We start from the raw sequence: 12163 nt of genomic DNA on the forward strand, positions 1-12163 counted from the left end.
TGTGTAGACAGGTCTGACGTAATTCTGATGCCTTTGCCTGGTCCGTGAGAAATTTCTTTGCCCTGGCCGCTTTAAATACTGTATCCTTGGATCTAATATTTGCGAAATGCACTATGACGTGACGTGGCGTAGGTTTGTCATGGTTGAGCTTGGGAGGGGTCCTCTGCCTCTTGGAACGAATGTTTGTTTCCTTGCCAGATTAGGAAGTTTTCTGCTGCTAAATTTGTTCAAATATCTCTCTTCTAGACCTCCGTTTTCTCCACTCCCCTCGGGATGCCGAAGTGATTCTGACATTGATCCTTCATTGAGTCAGTAATCTCCCCCGTAACTCACATTCGTGGGCGGATTTTTAAGAGCAGCTTCTATTTTGGTTTTTCCTCTATTAACCCATCCTCCAATTCACTAACGCTGCCTCTGCTTCGTGACCCTGGCCGTCAGGAAACTCTAGCTTTGCCTGCATTTGGCTCATAGAATTTTTAATTTCTGTCGATTCGCTTCATTTCTGTCCTTGGGGATTCTATATTCTCTAGTAACCTTACGTTAATAGTTTTTTCAATTTACTCATCATTTTTGACCATCGCTACTCTGAATTCCATTTCTGATACTTTGGTTACATCCATTCATAATTTCTGTGGCAGAGGCCACAGACTCACTGTCTTTTTCTTTGCTGGGGGCTTCTCCTTCTTGTCATTCTGATGAGGAGAGGTTATGGGTTGTCCAGAGCCCAAATTGACTGGGTCCCAGGCTTCAGGTTCCCTTGTTTTATAGGGATTCAGGATGTGGGCTTCTTTTGGTAAAGATTTTATTTATTTATTTATGTGGCAGCAACCAGCGAGAGAGGGACCAGGAAGCAGGGGATTGGGAGAGGAAGAAGCAGGCTCCCCAGCGGAGGAGTCCGATGCTGGGACTCTTTTTCCGGAACGCCGATCACGCCTCTAAGCCGAAATCAGGGCGGCTCTAATGACTGCGCCACCCAGGCGCCCGGTTGTGGGCTTCTTGATTTTTCAGCCTGCCTTCTGTGGCAGTCTGGGGAGTTGCCTGTCGCTGCTGATACTCAGGCAAACCCTGTCTGCAGAGTCTCCGTGTCCCCAAGCGAGGGGGATGGGGATGGGGCACTCTCTGAGCCGGTATTTCCAGGCTTTTGTTCTCTGGCGACTTTCCCTGGCGGTTTGCTGTGCCTCTCTTTCTGAGAGAGCAGTGGCCGAATTTCAGCCTTCTGTCACAGAACAGAGGATATGCCCGCCTTCTTACTAACGCTCTGGCCACTTTAACTCTGTTACTGCTGGTGCTGCTCTCAACTCTGCAGCGTCTTCGGGATGCGCCTACACCTGGCGCCCCAGCCCTCACTTCCAGGGCCGGCTTGTTTCTGTCCTTTGTGTTTCTAACGCGCCAGCCGCGCTGAGCCGTCCTGTCGCGCCGTGAAGCTCCTGGATCTCAGTCTGGATCCACGGAGCGCACCGGGATTCCGTAGCCCTGCGAGATGCCTGGTGGCGCGCGCACCTCGGCTCTTGGTCTCAGTCTGCTGTTTTGCGGTGCTTGTCCAGCCAGCCCTCGCCCGCTTCTCCCTGTGCTAAGTGGCTTACCGCTTCCGGGTGTCCCAATGCGGTGCTCCCTCCTCCTTCCGCTTATCTCCTCCATATCTGTCGCGCGGTTTCATGGCTCCCCGCTTGGTACCTCAATACTCAGCACTGGAGATGTTCATTTGTAGAGATCCAGATGCATCTTCCTGCGTCTCAGGCTGATTCCGTGGTTGTTTAGGCTGGTCTGGTACCTATCCAGCTCGACTTGGGGGACCGGCTGAAAAAGGTGTCTCCTACTCCTCCGCCATCTTAACTCCTGTATTCCCTTTTTAAATATTGTTTCTGTCTTTTATTCATTTATCTACTATGACTTTAGTATTTTTTAAAATATGAGGATGTTTTTATCTCCTTATTTTCAAGTTATTTGCATTTTACATTTTGGTTATGGATATCTTTGGAAGTGTATGCATAAGTTTTATTTTTATGTAAATACATAGGTATGTTCTTGAATTTCTTCCTTTGCATTTTTATTGAGAAAGTTTACATAAAATTCACTATTTAAACCAATTTAGTTTATAATTCTTTTTTTTTTTTTAGAAAATTTACAATATTGTGCAACTGTCACACTTTGTAATTCTAGAACATTTTCATTGCCCCCAAACTAGCCCGTACCTCCCAGTACCCCACTCTCTCCATCTCCTGGCAATCACTGATCTTAATGTCTCTATAGAAAGTGCTTATTCTGGACATTTCATATATGTATATTTCATATATACACCCATGTTTTCAAATCTTCATATATGAAATATAATAATCCAATATGTGGCATTTTGCATTTTCCTTTTTTAGCATAATGTTTCCAGGTGTCATCCATGTTTTAGCATGTATGTATATTTTATTCCTTTTTATCGGGACATAATATTCCATTGTTTATTTGTCAGTTGGTAGACATTTGGGTACTTTCTACTTTTTTGGCTATTATGAATATTGCTGCCATGACCATTTGTGTACAGTATTTTTTGTGTAGACATATGATTTCATTGTTTTGGATATATATCCAATAATGCAGTTACTGAGTCATCAGTAACTCTTAACTCTATCTTTTTGAGTTACTACTAAACCTTTTCACAATGATGCATCATTTTACATCTCTATCAGCAATGTATGTGGATTCCAGTTACTCTATACCCTTGCCTTATTTTTCATTTAAAAAATTATAATCACCCTAATGAGTGTAAAATAGTATCTTGTTGTGGTTTTGATTTGCATTTTTCTAATGACTAATAATCTTGAACATTTTTTATGTCTTTACTGGCGCTTTGTACATCTTCTTTGGAGAAGTGTATATCTGTGTCCTTTGCCCATTTTTGAATTGGGTCCTTTCTCTTTTTATTGTTTAATTATAAAAATTCTTTATAAAAAGGATAAAAATCCTTTAAAGGAGATATATCATCTTATTTGAAGGATATATGTATTATGCAAAACGATATTACTACCTTTTCAGATATGTGATTTGAAAATAGTTTTCTTCAGTTGTATGGTTTGTCTCTTCACTTTTGATGATATCTTTTGATACACACAAGTTTTGAATTTCAGTCAAATCAATTTTATCTATTTTCGCTCTTTTAAGTTTAGAAAATCCTGTATTGGAAATGGGGTACTTGTTTATTTTGTGCATTCTTTTAAGGTTTTAACTTTTATAAATCTGTTGGATTACAGATATATCTATTATATAACAGCAGGATATGCTATAACAATTTAGTTACATAAATATTTCCCTGGGAATCTGTGAACTCTTCTAAGTCCTGTTTTAGATTTTCTTCATCTTTTTGTCACTTATACAATTATTCTGTGACAAGCAGAAGATAGAGTGATTAACAAAATACAGAAGCCTTCCAGGGAGTAAGTGTTCAGTAAATATATTTGTACATTACTCAGTTATTATTTTAAATGATGTAAAGCAAAATCTCAACAACATTCTACTCATGTTTTCAAATCTTCAGTGAAATAATGAAAATTCATTTTCTTTTACTTTTGTTTTGAATATGCATTCTTCCAGACCACTTACAGTTTAGGTATGTTTTTAGTTTGTTAGAACTTTACATTTGATTAGATATGTGACAGGCTAATTAAAGAAGTTCTTTAAATTTTTGTTTTGGTAGTGAAAGCAAGTTGAATACATTGGTGCAGAAGCTTCATGACTTCCTGGCACACTCATCAGAAGATTCTGAAGAAACAAGTTCTCCTCCAAGACTTGTGATGAACCAAAGCACAGGTAAATTGAGAAATAATGTGCAATATCTTCTAGTCTATTTTCCATTTAGTTTTGGGAGGGAGCAGCTATTGAAGGTTTTATTAGCTCTTCTGAATCTAGTGTTTAGCTAAAATCTGATATTGGAGATTTTAATTCAGATAAGTAAAATGTAAGGTTGTATGGTTATAAGTGCTTAGAGGAGGATGCGCTATGGTTTTATGCATAATGGAGATCTCTTATAGAGTGGGTGATAAATGTTCACTATGAAAAATAGGTTGTGTTAGAAGAGGTGGGAGCAGTATAGAAATGTATTATTTTAGTTATTTGCATATTATGAGTTAAATTTTTACATTGTATGAGTTAAATTTTTACATTGTTTGATAAGTTCTCTGAGTAGAATCGGTGCATTTTTTAAATAAAAAAGACTCAGTACCTCCTTTCTATTTCCTTTTTTTCCTTTTTAAAAGTATCCTGTATCATGTGATGATCACTTTTGAGGTTTTCGAGGGTAGCTACATATATGAGAGCTGAATACACGCACACACAGACACGCACACACACGCACACATGCACAGTGCATGTACACCACAAATACAGTATGTACACAAAGTATAAGAGAGGTAGACCACAGTGAGAAGTTCAACCATATGTGTAATTAGAATCCCAGAAGGGAAGAAAAGAGAATGGGTCAGAAACCTAGCTGAGCATTTTCTGAAAGTGATGAAAGGCATCAAGCAATAGAGTCATGAAACTCTGTGAACCTCAAGCAGGATAAATATAAAGAAAAGTATAACTAGATGTATCCTAATTAAACTCCTAAAGAACAAAAAAACAGAAAAATTTATAAGCACATAGGAAAAAAATCATTACTTTCAAAGGAACAGCAATAACAATGATAGTACAGTTAACAATGTGAATGGCAGAAGCTACATGATATGAAATGATTTCTTTAAAGTACCAAATGAAAATAATTGCCAACTTGAAACTGTATATTCAGTGAAAGCATCTTTGAAAAGTGAAGGTGGAATTAATATAAACAAAAAGTAAGAACTCCATCATGTCAGTAGACCTACAGTAGATGAAATACTAAAGGGTTTTCTTAAATCAGAAGGAAAATAATTTGAAATGGCAACACCAAAATATAGGAATTATTGAATAATGGGAAGGGTAAGTAGGTAGGTAAAACTAAATATATAGTGTTACCTAATCCATAGTCCTTATTCTTTTTTTAAAATTTTTAAAGATTTTATTTATTTATTTGACAGAGAGAGAGATAGCCAGCAAGAGAGGGAACACAAGCAGAGGGAGTGGGAGAGGAAGAAGCAGGCTCCCAGTGGAGCAGGGAGCCCGTTGCGGGGCTTGATCCCAGGACCCTGGGATCACGCCCTGAGCCGAAGGCAGACACTTAACGACTGAGCCAACCAGGCGCCCCCACATAGTCCTTATTCTTAATTCAAAAATTGCCCCAACAGTGGTTTTTTTTTTAAAGATTTTATTTATTTATTTGACAGAGATAGAGACAGCCAGTGAGAGAGGGAACACAAGCAAGGGTAGTGGGAGAGGAAGAAGCAGGCTCATAGCGGAGGAGCCTGATGTGGGGCTCGATCCCGTAACGCCTGGATCACGCCCTGAGCCGAAGGCAGACGCTTAACCGCTGTGCCACCCAGGCGCCCCCCCACAGTGTTTTTATAGGTAAATTTTTCCTACCAAGTCAAGTATCCAGTTGAAGATAACATATATAGATAGCATATAAGTGGGAGAGGAAGAAGCAGGCTCATAGCGGAGGAGCCTGATGTGGGGCTCGATCCCGTAACGCCTGGATCACGCCCTGAGCCGAAGGCAGACGCTTAACCGCTGTGCCACCCAGGCGCCCCCCCACAGTGTTTTTATAGGTAAATTTTTCCTACCAAGTCAAGTATCCAGTTGAAGATAACATATATAGATAGCATATAGAAGATAGCATATAGTTGTCTCTTTAGTCTTTTTATTTTAATTTTATTTTTTAAAATATTATGGTTATTTATTTGAGAGAAAGAGACAGCGAGAGAGCAAGCACATGTGCATGTGAGAGCAGAGTGGGAGGGAGAGGAAGGGGGAAAGAGTCTCAAGCAGACTCTGCTGAATATGGATGGTGGGCTCGATGTCACCACCCATGAGATCATGACCTGAGCTAAAACCAAGAGTTGGATGATTAATTGTCTGAGCTACCCAGGCACCCCTCTTTAGTCTTTTTAATTGTAAAACCATTTCTTTGTCTGTTGGAGCCATGATACTTTTGAAATGTACAGGTCTATTACATTGGTGACCCTTTATGTGAATTTGTCTGATTAGTTATAATTAGATTCAGGTTATTTATTTTTGTTGTGGTTAATATGTGGTGTTGTGTTCTTGTCACTACATCATATCACAAGGCACATGATGTAATTTTTTCTTTTTTTTAAAGCTTTATTTTAGTTTTTTGAAGATTTTATTTATTTGACAGAGAGAGAGAGTACATGCAAGTGCACAAGCAGTGGGAGTGGCAAGGAGAGGGAGAAGCAGGTCCCCTGCTGAGCAAGGAGCCTGATGCAGGGCTTGATCCCAGGACCCTGGGATGATGCTTGAGCTGAAGGCAGACGCTTAACTGACTACGCCACCCAGGCGGACCTGTAATTTTTTTCTTTTATTAGTGATGTTAACTTAGGTTAAGCAACCGTGGTTGTTATGCTGGATTAATCCACTATAAGCTTATGATTTATTCCTTTGTAATTAATAAGTAATTTGTAGGATATTACTGTGAAACTATTTAGGTATTCTTTTTCATTATCAAAAGTTAACTTATGTGTTTTCTCTTGCAAATAACCACAAACATGGCAGCTTATAATAATCGAAATGTATTATTTCACAGTTCTGTAGGTCAGGAGTCCAGTGAACCTTTCTGGGCTCTCCAAAGGGACTCACAAGGCTGAAGTGAAAGTGTCGTTGAGACTGTGTTCCTTTCTGCAAGCTCTGTGGAAAAATCCATTTCCTTGCTCATTTAGGTTGTTGGCAGAATTCAAGTCCTTATGGTTGTAGGTCTGAGGTTCCCATTTCTTGCTGGCTGTTGGCCAGGATCCTCTCTCTTAGCTTAAGGCTGTTTGTATTTCTTCTCACATGGCCCCCTCCATATTCAAAACCAGCACGTTGAGTTTTTCTCATGCTTTTGAATCTCTCTCTTTTGCTTAACTTCTTCAGCCATCATCTGGAGAAATTTACCTATTGTTAAGGACTCATGTGATTACACTAGCCAAATCCCTTTTAACCACCCTCTCCAATTTTTAAGGTCAGTGGTGCCATTTTACATAGTACAATCATGGAAGTGGCATTTCCTCACATTCATAGGTTCTGGAGATGAGGGAGCATGAAGTCTTGGGGGCCATATGTAGAAATTCTGCATACCACAGTATCCATTCATGACTCTTGCCTGAATGATATATTACTTTGATGGGTTCCAAATGCTGAATAATCTGTTATTACTTGTATGTTTTAGTTGATATATTATTACAAGTATACGGCAGGGCTTTACATTCTATTCTCTCTTTATTTGTTTAATTTGTATATACTAATATTCTTTCTTTCTTCGTTAATATCTCTATCATTCTTTATTTCAGTGTTCTTTTGTGTTACTGTTGGCAAGTGGGAGCCCCTTCTGTATGGTTCTTGCTGACCTTTTTACAAATCATCATCCTAGAGCACTTCATTACTTTCTGAAATCTGTTATTTCTCCAAGGAGTTCCAATTCCTTTTAGTGAGATACTGTATTTAGAAACCAAGATCTGGTTGTATGATGTTCTCGTTGCCACCAGGATATCTTTGGTTACAGGCTCTTTCACAGAGAAAGTGGATATATGTGTTAATATTTTCATGAGTTGATATTGATACTTTTATTTTTTAATTATTTTTAAATTCCAGTATAATTAACATACAGTTTTATATTATTTTCAGGTGTACAATATAGTGATCCAACAATTCTACACATTAAGAGTACTCTTAGTCCCTATCGCTTACTTGACCTACCCACCTCCTCTCTGGTAACCACCAGTTGGTTCTCTTTTGTTTGTCACTTTTTTCCTTTGTTTTGTTTCTTAAATTCCACATACGAGTGAAATCATATGGTATGTATCTTTCTCTGACTGGTTTATTTTGCTTAGCACTATATCCTCTAGATCCATCCATGGTATTGCAAATGGTAAGATTTCATTCTTTTGTATGGCTGAGTAATATCCCATTGTATTTACATACCACATTGTCTTTATTCATCTGTTGATAGACACTTGGGTTGCTTCCACATATTGACTATTGTAAATAATACTGCAATAAACATAGGTGTGCACGTATCTTTTCAAATTAGTGTTTTTGTATTTTTGGGATAAATACCCAGTAGTGGAATTACTGGATCATATGGTAATTCTATTTTTAATTTTTTGAGGAACATCTATATGCACAGTTTGCAGTCCCAGCAACATTGCACAAGGGTTCCTTTTTCTTCACATCCTTGCCTACACTTGTGGTTTCTTGTGTTTTAAATTTCATCCATTCTGACAGGTGTGAGGTGATATCTCATTGTGGTTTTGATTTGCATTTCCTTGATGATGAGTGATGTTGAGCATCTTTTCATTTTGGCCATCTGTATGTATTCTTTGGAAAAATGTCTGTTGATGGCTTTTGCCCATTTTTAAATTGGATTACCTGTGGGTTTTTTGGGGTGTTGGATTGTATAAGTTCTTTATATATTTTGGATACTAACCCATTATTGGATATGTCATTTGCAAATATCTTTTCCCACCCAGTAGGCTGTCTTTTAGTTTTGTTGGTTGTTTCCTTTCCTGTGCAGAAGCATTGTACTTTGATGTAGTTCCAACAGTTTATTTTTGCTTTTGTTTCCCTTGCCTCAGAAGACATATCTAGAAAAATGTTGCTCTGGTGGATGTCAAGAGAAATTACTGCCTGTGCTCTCTTCTAGGGTTTTTATGGTTTCAGGTCTCACATTTAGGTCTTTAATGCATTTTGAGTTTATTTCTGTGTGTGGTATAAGAAAGTGGTCCAGTTTCATTCTTTTGCATGTTGCTGTTCAGATTTCCTAGTATTTGTTGAGGAGTCGTTTTCCCATTGCATATTCTTGCTCCTTTGTTGAAAATTAATCAACCATATAATCTTGGATTTATTTCTGGGCTGTTTTATTCCATTGTGCCAGTACCATACTCTTGATTACTGCCGCTTTGTAGTATACCTTGAAATCTGTGATTGTGATACCTTCAGTTTTGTTCTTCCTTTTCAAGATTGCTTTGGTTATTTGGGGACTTCTTTGGTTCTATACAAATTTTAGGATTGGTCTAGTTCTGTGAAAAATTGTGTTGGTATTTTGATACGGATTGCATTAAATGTTTAGATTCCTTTGGTTAGTATAGACATTTTAACAATGTTTGTTTTTCCAGTCCATGAGCATGGAATGTTTTTCCATTTCTTTGTGTCCTGTTCAGTTTCTTTCACAAATGTTATTTAGTTTTCAGAGTACAGATCCTTTGCCTCTTTGGTTAGGTTTATTCCTAGGTATCTTCTTGGTTTTGGTAAAATTATAAATGGGATTATTTTCTCAATTTTTTCTAGTACTTCATTATTAGTGTATAGAAATTCAACACACTTCTGTAGATTGATTTTGTATCCTGCAACTTTACTGAATTTGTATATCAGTTCCACTAGTTTTTTGTTGGAGGTTTTAGGGTTTCCTCTATATAGTATCATGTTATCTGCAAATTGTGAAAGTTTGTCTTCTTCCTTACCAATTTGGATGCTTTTTATTTCTTTTTATTTTCTGATTCCTGTGGCTAAGAATTGCGGTACCATATTGTATAATAGTGGTGAGAGTGGACATCCCATGTTTTGTTCCTCACCTTAGGGGAAAAGCTCCCAGTTCTTTCCCCATTAAGGATGATGGTAGCTGTGGGTTTTTCATAAATGGCCTTTATTATTTCGAGGTATGTTCCCACTAAACCTACTTTGAGTGTTTTTGTCATGAATGGATGTCATACTTTGTCAAATCCTTTTTCTGCATCTTTTGAAATTATCGTGTGGTTTTTATCCTTTCTGTATTGAATGAGATGTATCTCACTGACTGATCTGTGAATATTGACTCACCTTGCATCCCAGGAATAAATCCTGCCTGATCGTGGTAAATGATTCTTTAATGTATTGTTGGATTCACTTTGCTAATATTTTGCTGAGGAATTTTGTATCACTTTTCACCAGGTGTATTGCCCTGTGGTTCTGTTTTTTCAGTGGAGTCTCCATCTGGTTTTGGTATCAGGATTACACTGGCCTGATTGAATGAATTTGAAAGCTTTCTTTCTCTTCTATTTTTTGGAATAGTTTGAGAAGAATAGGTATTAACTCTATAACTCTTTGGTAGAATTCACCTGTGAAACCATCTGGTCATGGCTTTTTGTTGGTTGTTTTTGAATACAGATTCAGTCTAATTGCTGGTAATAGTTTGCTCAAATCTTCTATTTCTTCATGATTCAGTTTTGGGAGGTTATGTTTCTAGGAATTTATCCACTTCTTGTAGGTTGTCCAGTTTGTTCGCATATACTTTTTCATAATATTCTCTTATAATTCTTTGTATTTCTGTGTTGTTGGTAATTTCTCCTTTTATTTACAGTTTTGTTTATTTGAGTTCTCATTTTTTTGATGAGTCTGGATAAGGTTTTTCAATTTTGTTGATTTCCTCAAACTACCAGCTCCTGGTTTCAGTGATCTGTTGTATTTTGTTTCTATTTTATTTCTGCTCTTATTTTTTAGAGGTTTACTTATTTATTTGAGAGAGAGAGAGCGAGCGAGCACGTGTGTGTGCAGGGGGAGGGACAGAGGGGAAGCTGACCCCCCACTGAGTGGGGAGCCTGATGCAGGTCTTGATCTCCCGACCCTGAAGATCATGACCTGAGCCTAAACCAGGAGTCATACCCTCAACCGACTGAGCTACCCAGGTGCCCCTATTTCTGTTCTTATTTCTATTATTTCCTTCTGCTGTTTCTGTGTTTCATTTGTTATTCTTTTTCTAGCTCCTTTAGGTATAAGTTTAGGTTATTTATTTGAGGTTTTTCATACTTCTTGAGGTAGGCTTGTTTGCTATAAACTTCCTTCTTGGAACAGCTTTGGCTGCATCTGAAAGATTTTGGATCATTGTGTTTTTGTGTTCACTTGTTTACATTTATTTTTATTTTCTCTTTGATTTCTTGATTGTCCCATTTTTTGTTTATTAGTGTGTTATTTAATCTTCATGTGTTTATGTGCTCTCCAGTTTTTTTTCTTGTGGTCGATTCCTAGTTCCATAGTGCTAGTGTTGGAAAAGATGCATAGTATGCATCCATAGTATGACTTCCATCTTTTTGAATTTTTGGAGACTTGGTTTGTGGCCTAACGTATGCTCTGTTGTGGGGAATGTTCCATGTGTATGTGAAAAGAATGTGTATTCTGCTTTTAGGATGGAATGTTCAGAATATATCTGCTGGATTCATGTGTTCCCATGTGTCCTTCAAAGCCAGTGTTTACTTTTTGATATTTTGTTTGGATGATCTATTGATGTAGGTTAAGTTCTCTTAGTGTTATTGAGTTACTGTCAATTACTTCCTTTATATTTGTTACTAGCTGCTTTGTTTTTGTGTTGCTCCCCTGTTGGGTTCATATATATTTGCAATTGTTACATTTTCTTTTTGGATTGTTCCCTTTATGATTATGTAGTGTCCTTTTTTGTCCTTTGTTGTAGTCGATGTTCTAAAGTTTATTTCGTCCTATATAAATATTGCTACCCCAGCTTTCTTTTCACTTCCTTTCACATATAAATGTTTTTCTGTCCCTTTACTTTGAATATGCATGTGTCTTTAGGTCTGAAATGAGTCTTCTGTACGCAGCACATAGATGGGTCTTGCTTTGTTATCCCTTCCTTCACCCTGTGTCTTTTGATTGGAGCATTTAGTCCATTTACATTCAAGGTCATTATTAATAGGTATGTATTGCCATTTTGTTATCTATTTTATGGTTGTTTTTGTAGTACTTCTTTTTCACTTCTTTTGCTGTCTTCTCATTGTTTGCTTCCGTTCATTAGTGATGTGCTTGGATTCCTTTCTCTTTATGTTTTGCACATCTCTTACCAGTTTTTGACTTGTGGTTATCATTATGCTTATATGTATAATCTTCTTCATATAGCAGTCTATATTAAGCTGATGGTTGATTAAATTTGAACCCATTCTGAACGTGCTAAAGTTTTACTTTTCTCTCCCCCTTACCTACCATGTTTTCATATATGGTGTCTTATTTTTCATCCTTTTATTTTGTGAATTCTTTTTATTTCTTAGATATACGTAATTTTACTGCTTTT

The 12163-nt window shown here is 37.5% G+C and overlaps 1 protein-coding gene across 7 annotated transcripts in view; it reads left to right on the forward strand.

The window, feature by feature from the left end:
• The window catches only part of ATRX (ATRX chromatin remodeler), a 345341-nt gene that overhangs the window by 63506 nt on the left and 269672 nt on the right, over positions 1-12163 (forward strand). For all 7 annotated transcript variants that reach the window (XM_040630434.1, XM_040630447.1, XM_040630441.1 and 4 more), the window contains one exon: positions 3683-3795. In XM_040630434.1, the coding sequence (XP_040486368.1) occupies positions 3683-3795 (113 nt within the window). The remainder of the gene's footprint in view (positions 1-3682; positions 3796-12163) is intronic.

This window comes from Ursus maritimus (genome assembly GCF_017311325.1).
Source record: "Ursus maritimus isolate PB19 chromosome X unlocalized genomic scaffold, ASM1731132v1 scaffold_X1, whole genome shotgun sequence".
Classification (NCBI taxonomy): Eukaryota; Metazoa; Chordata; class Mammalia; order Carnivora; family Ursidae; genus Ursus; species Ursus maritimus.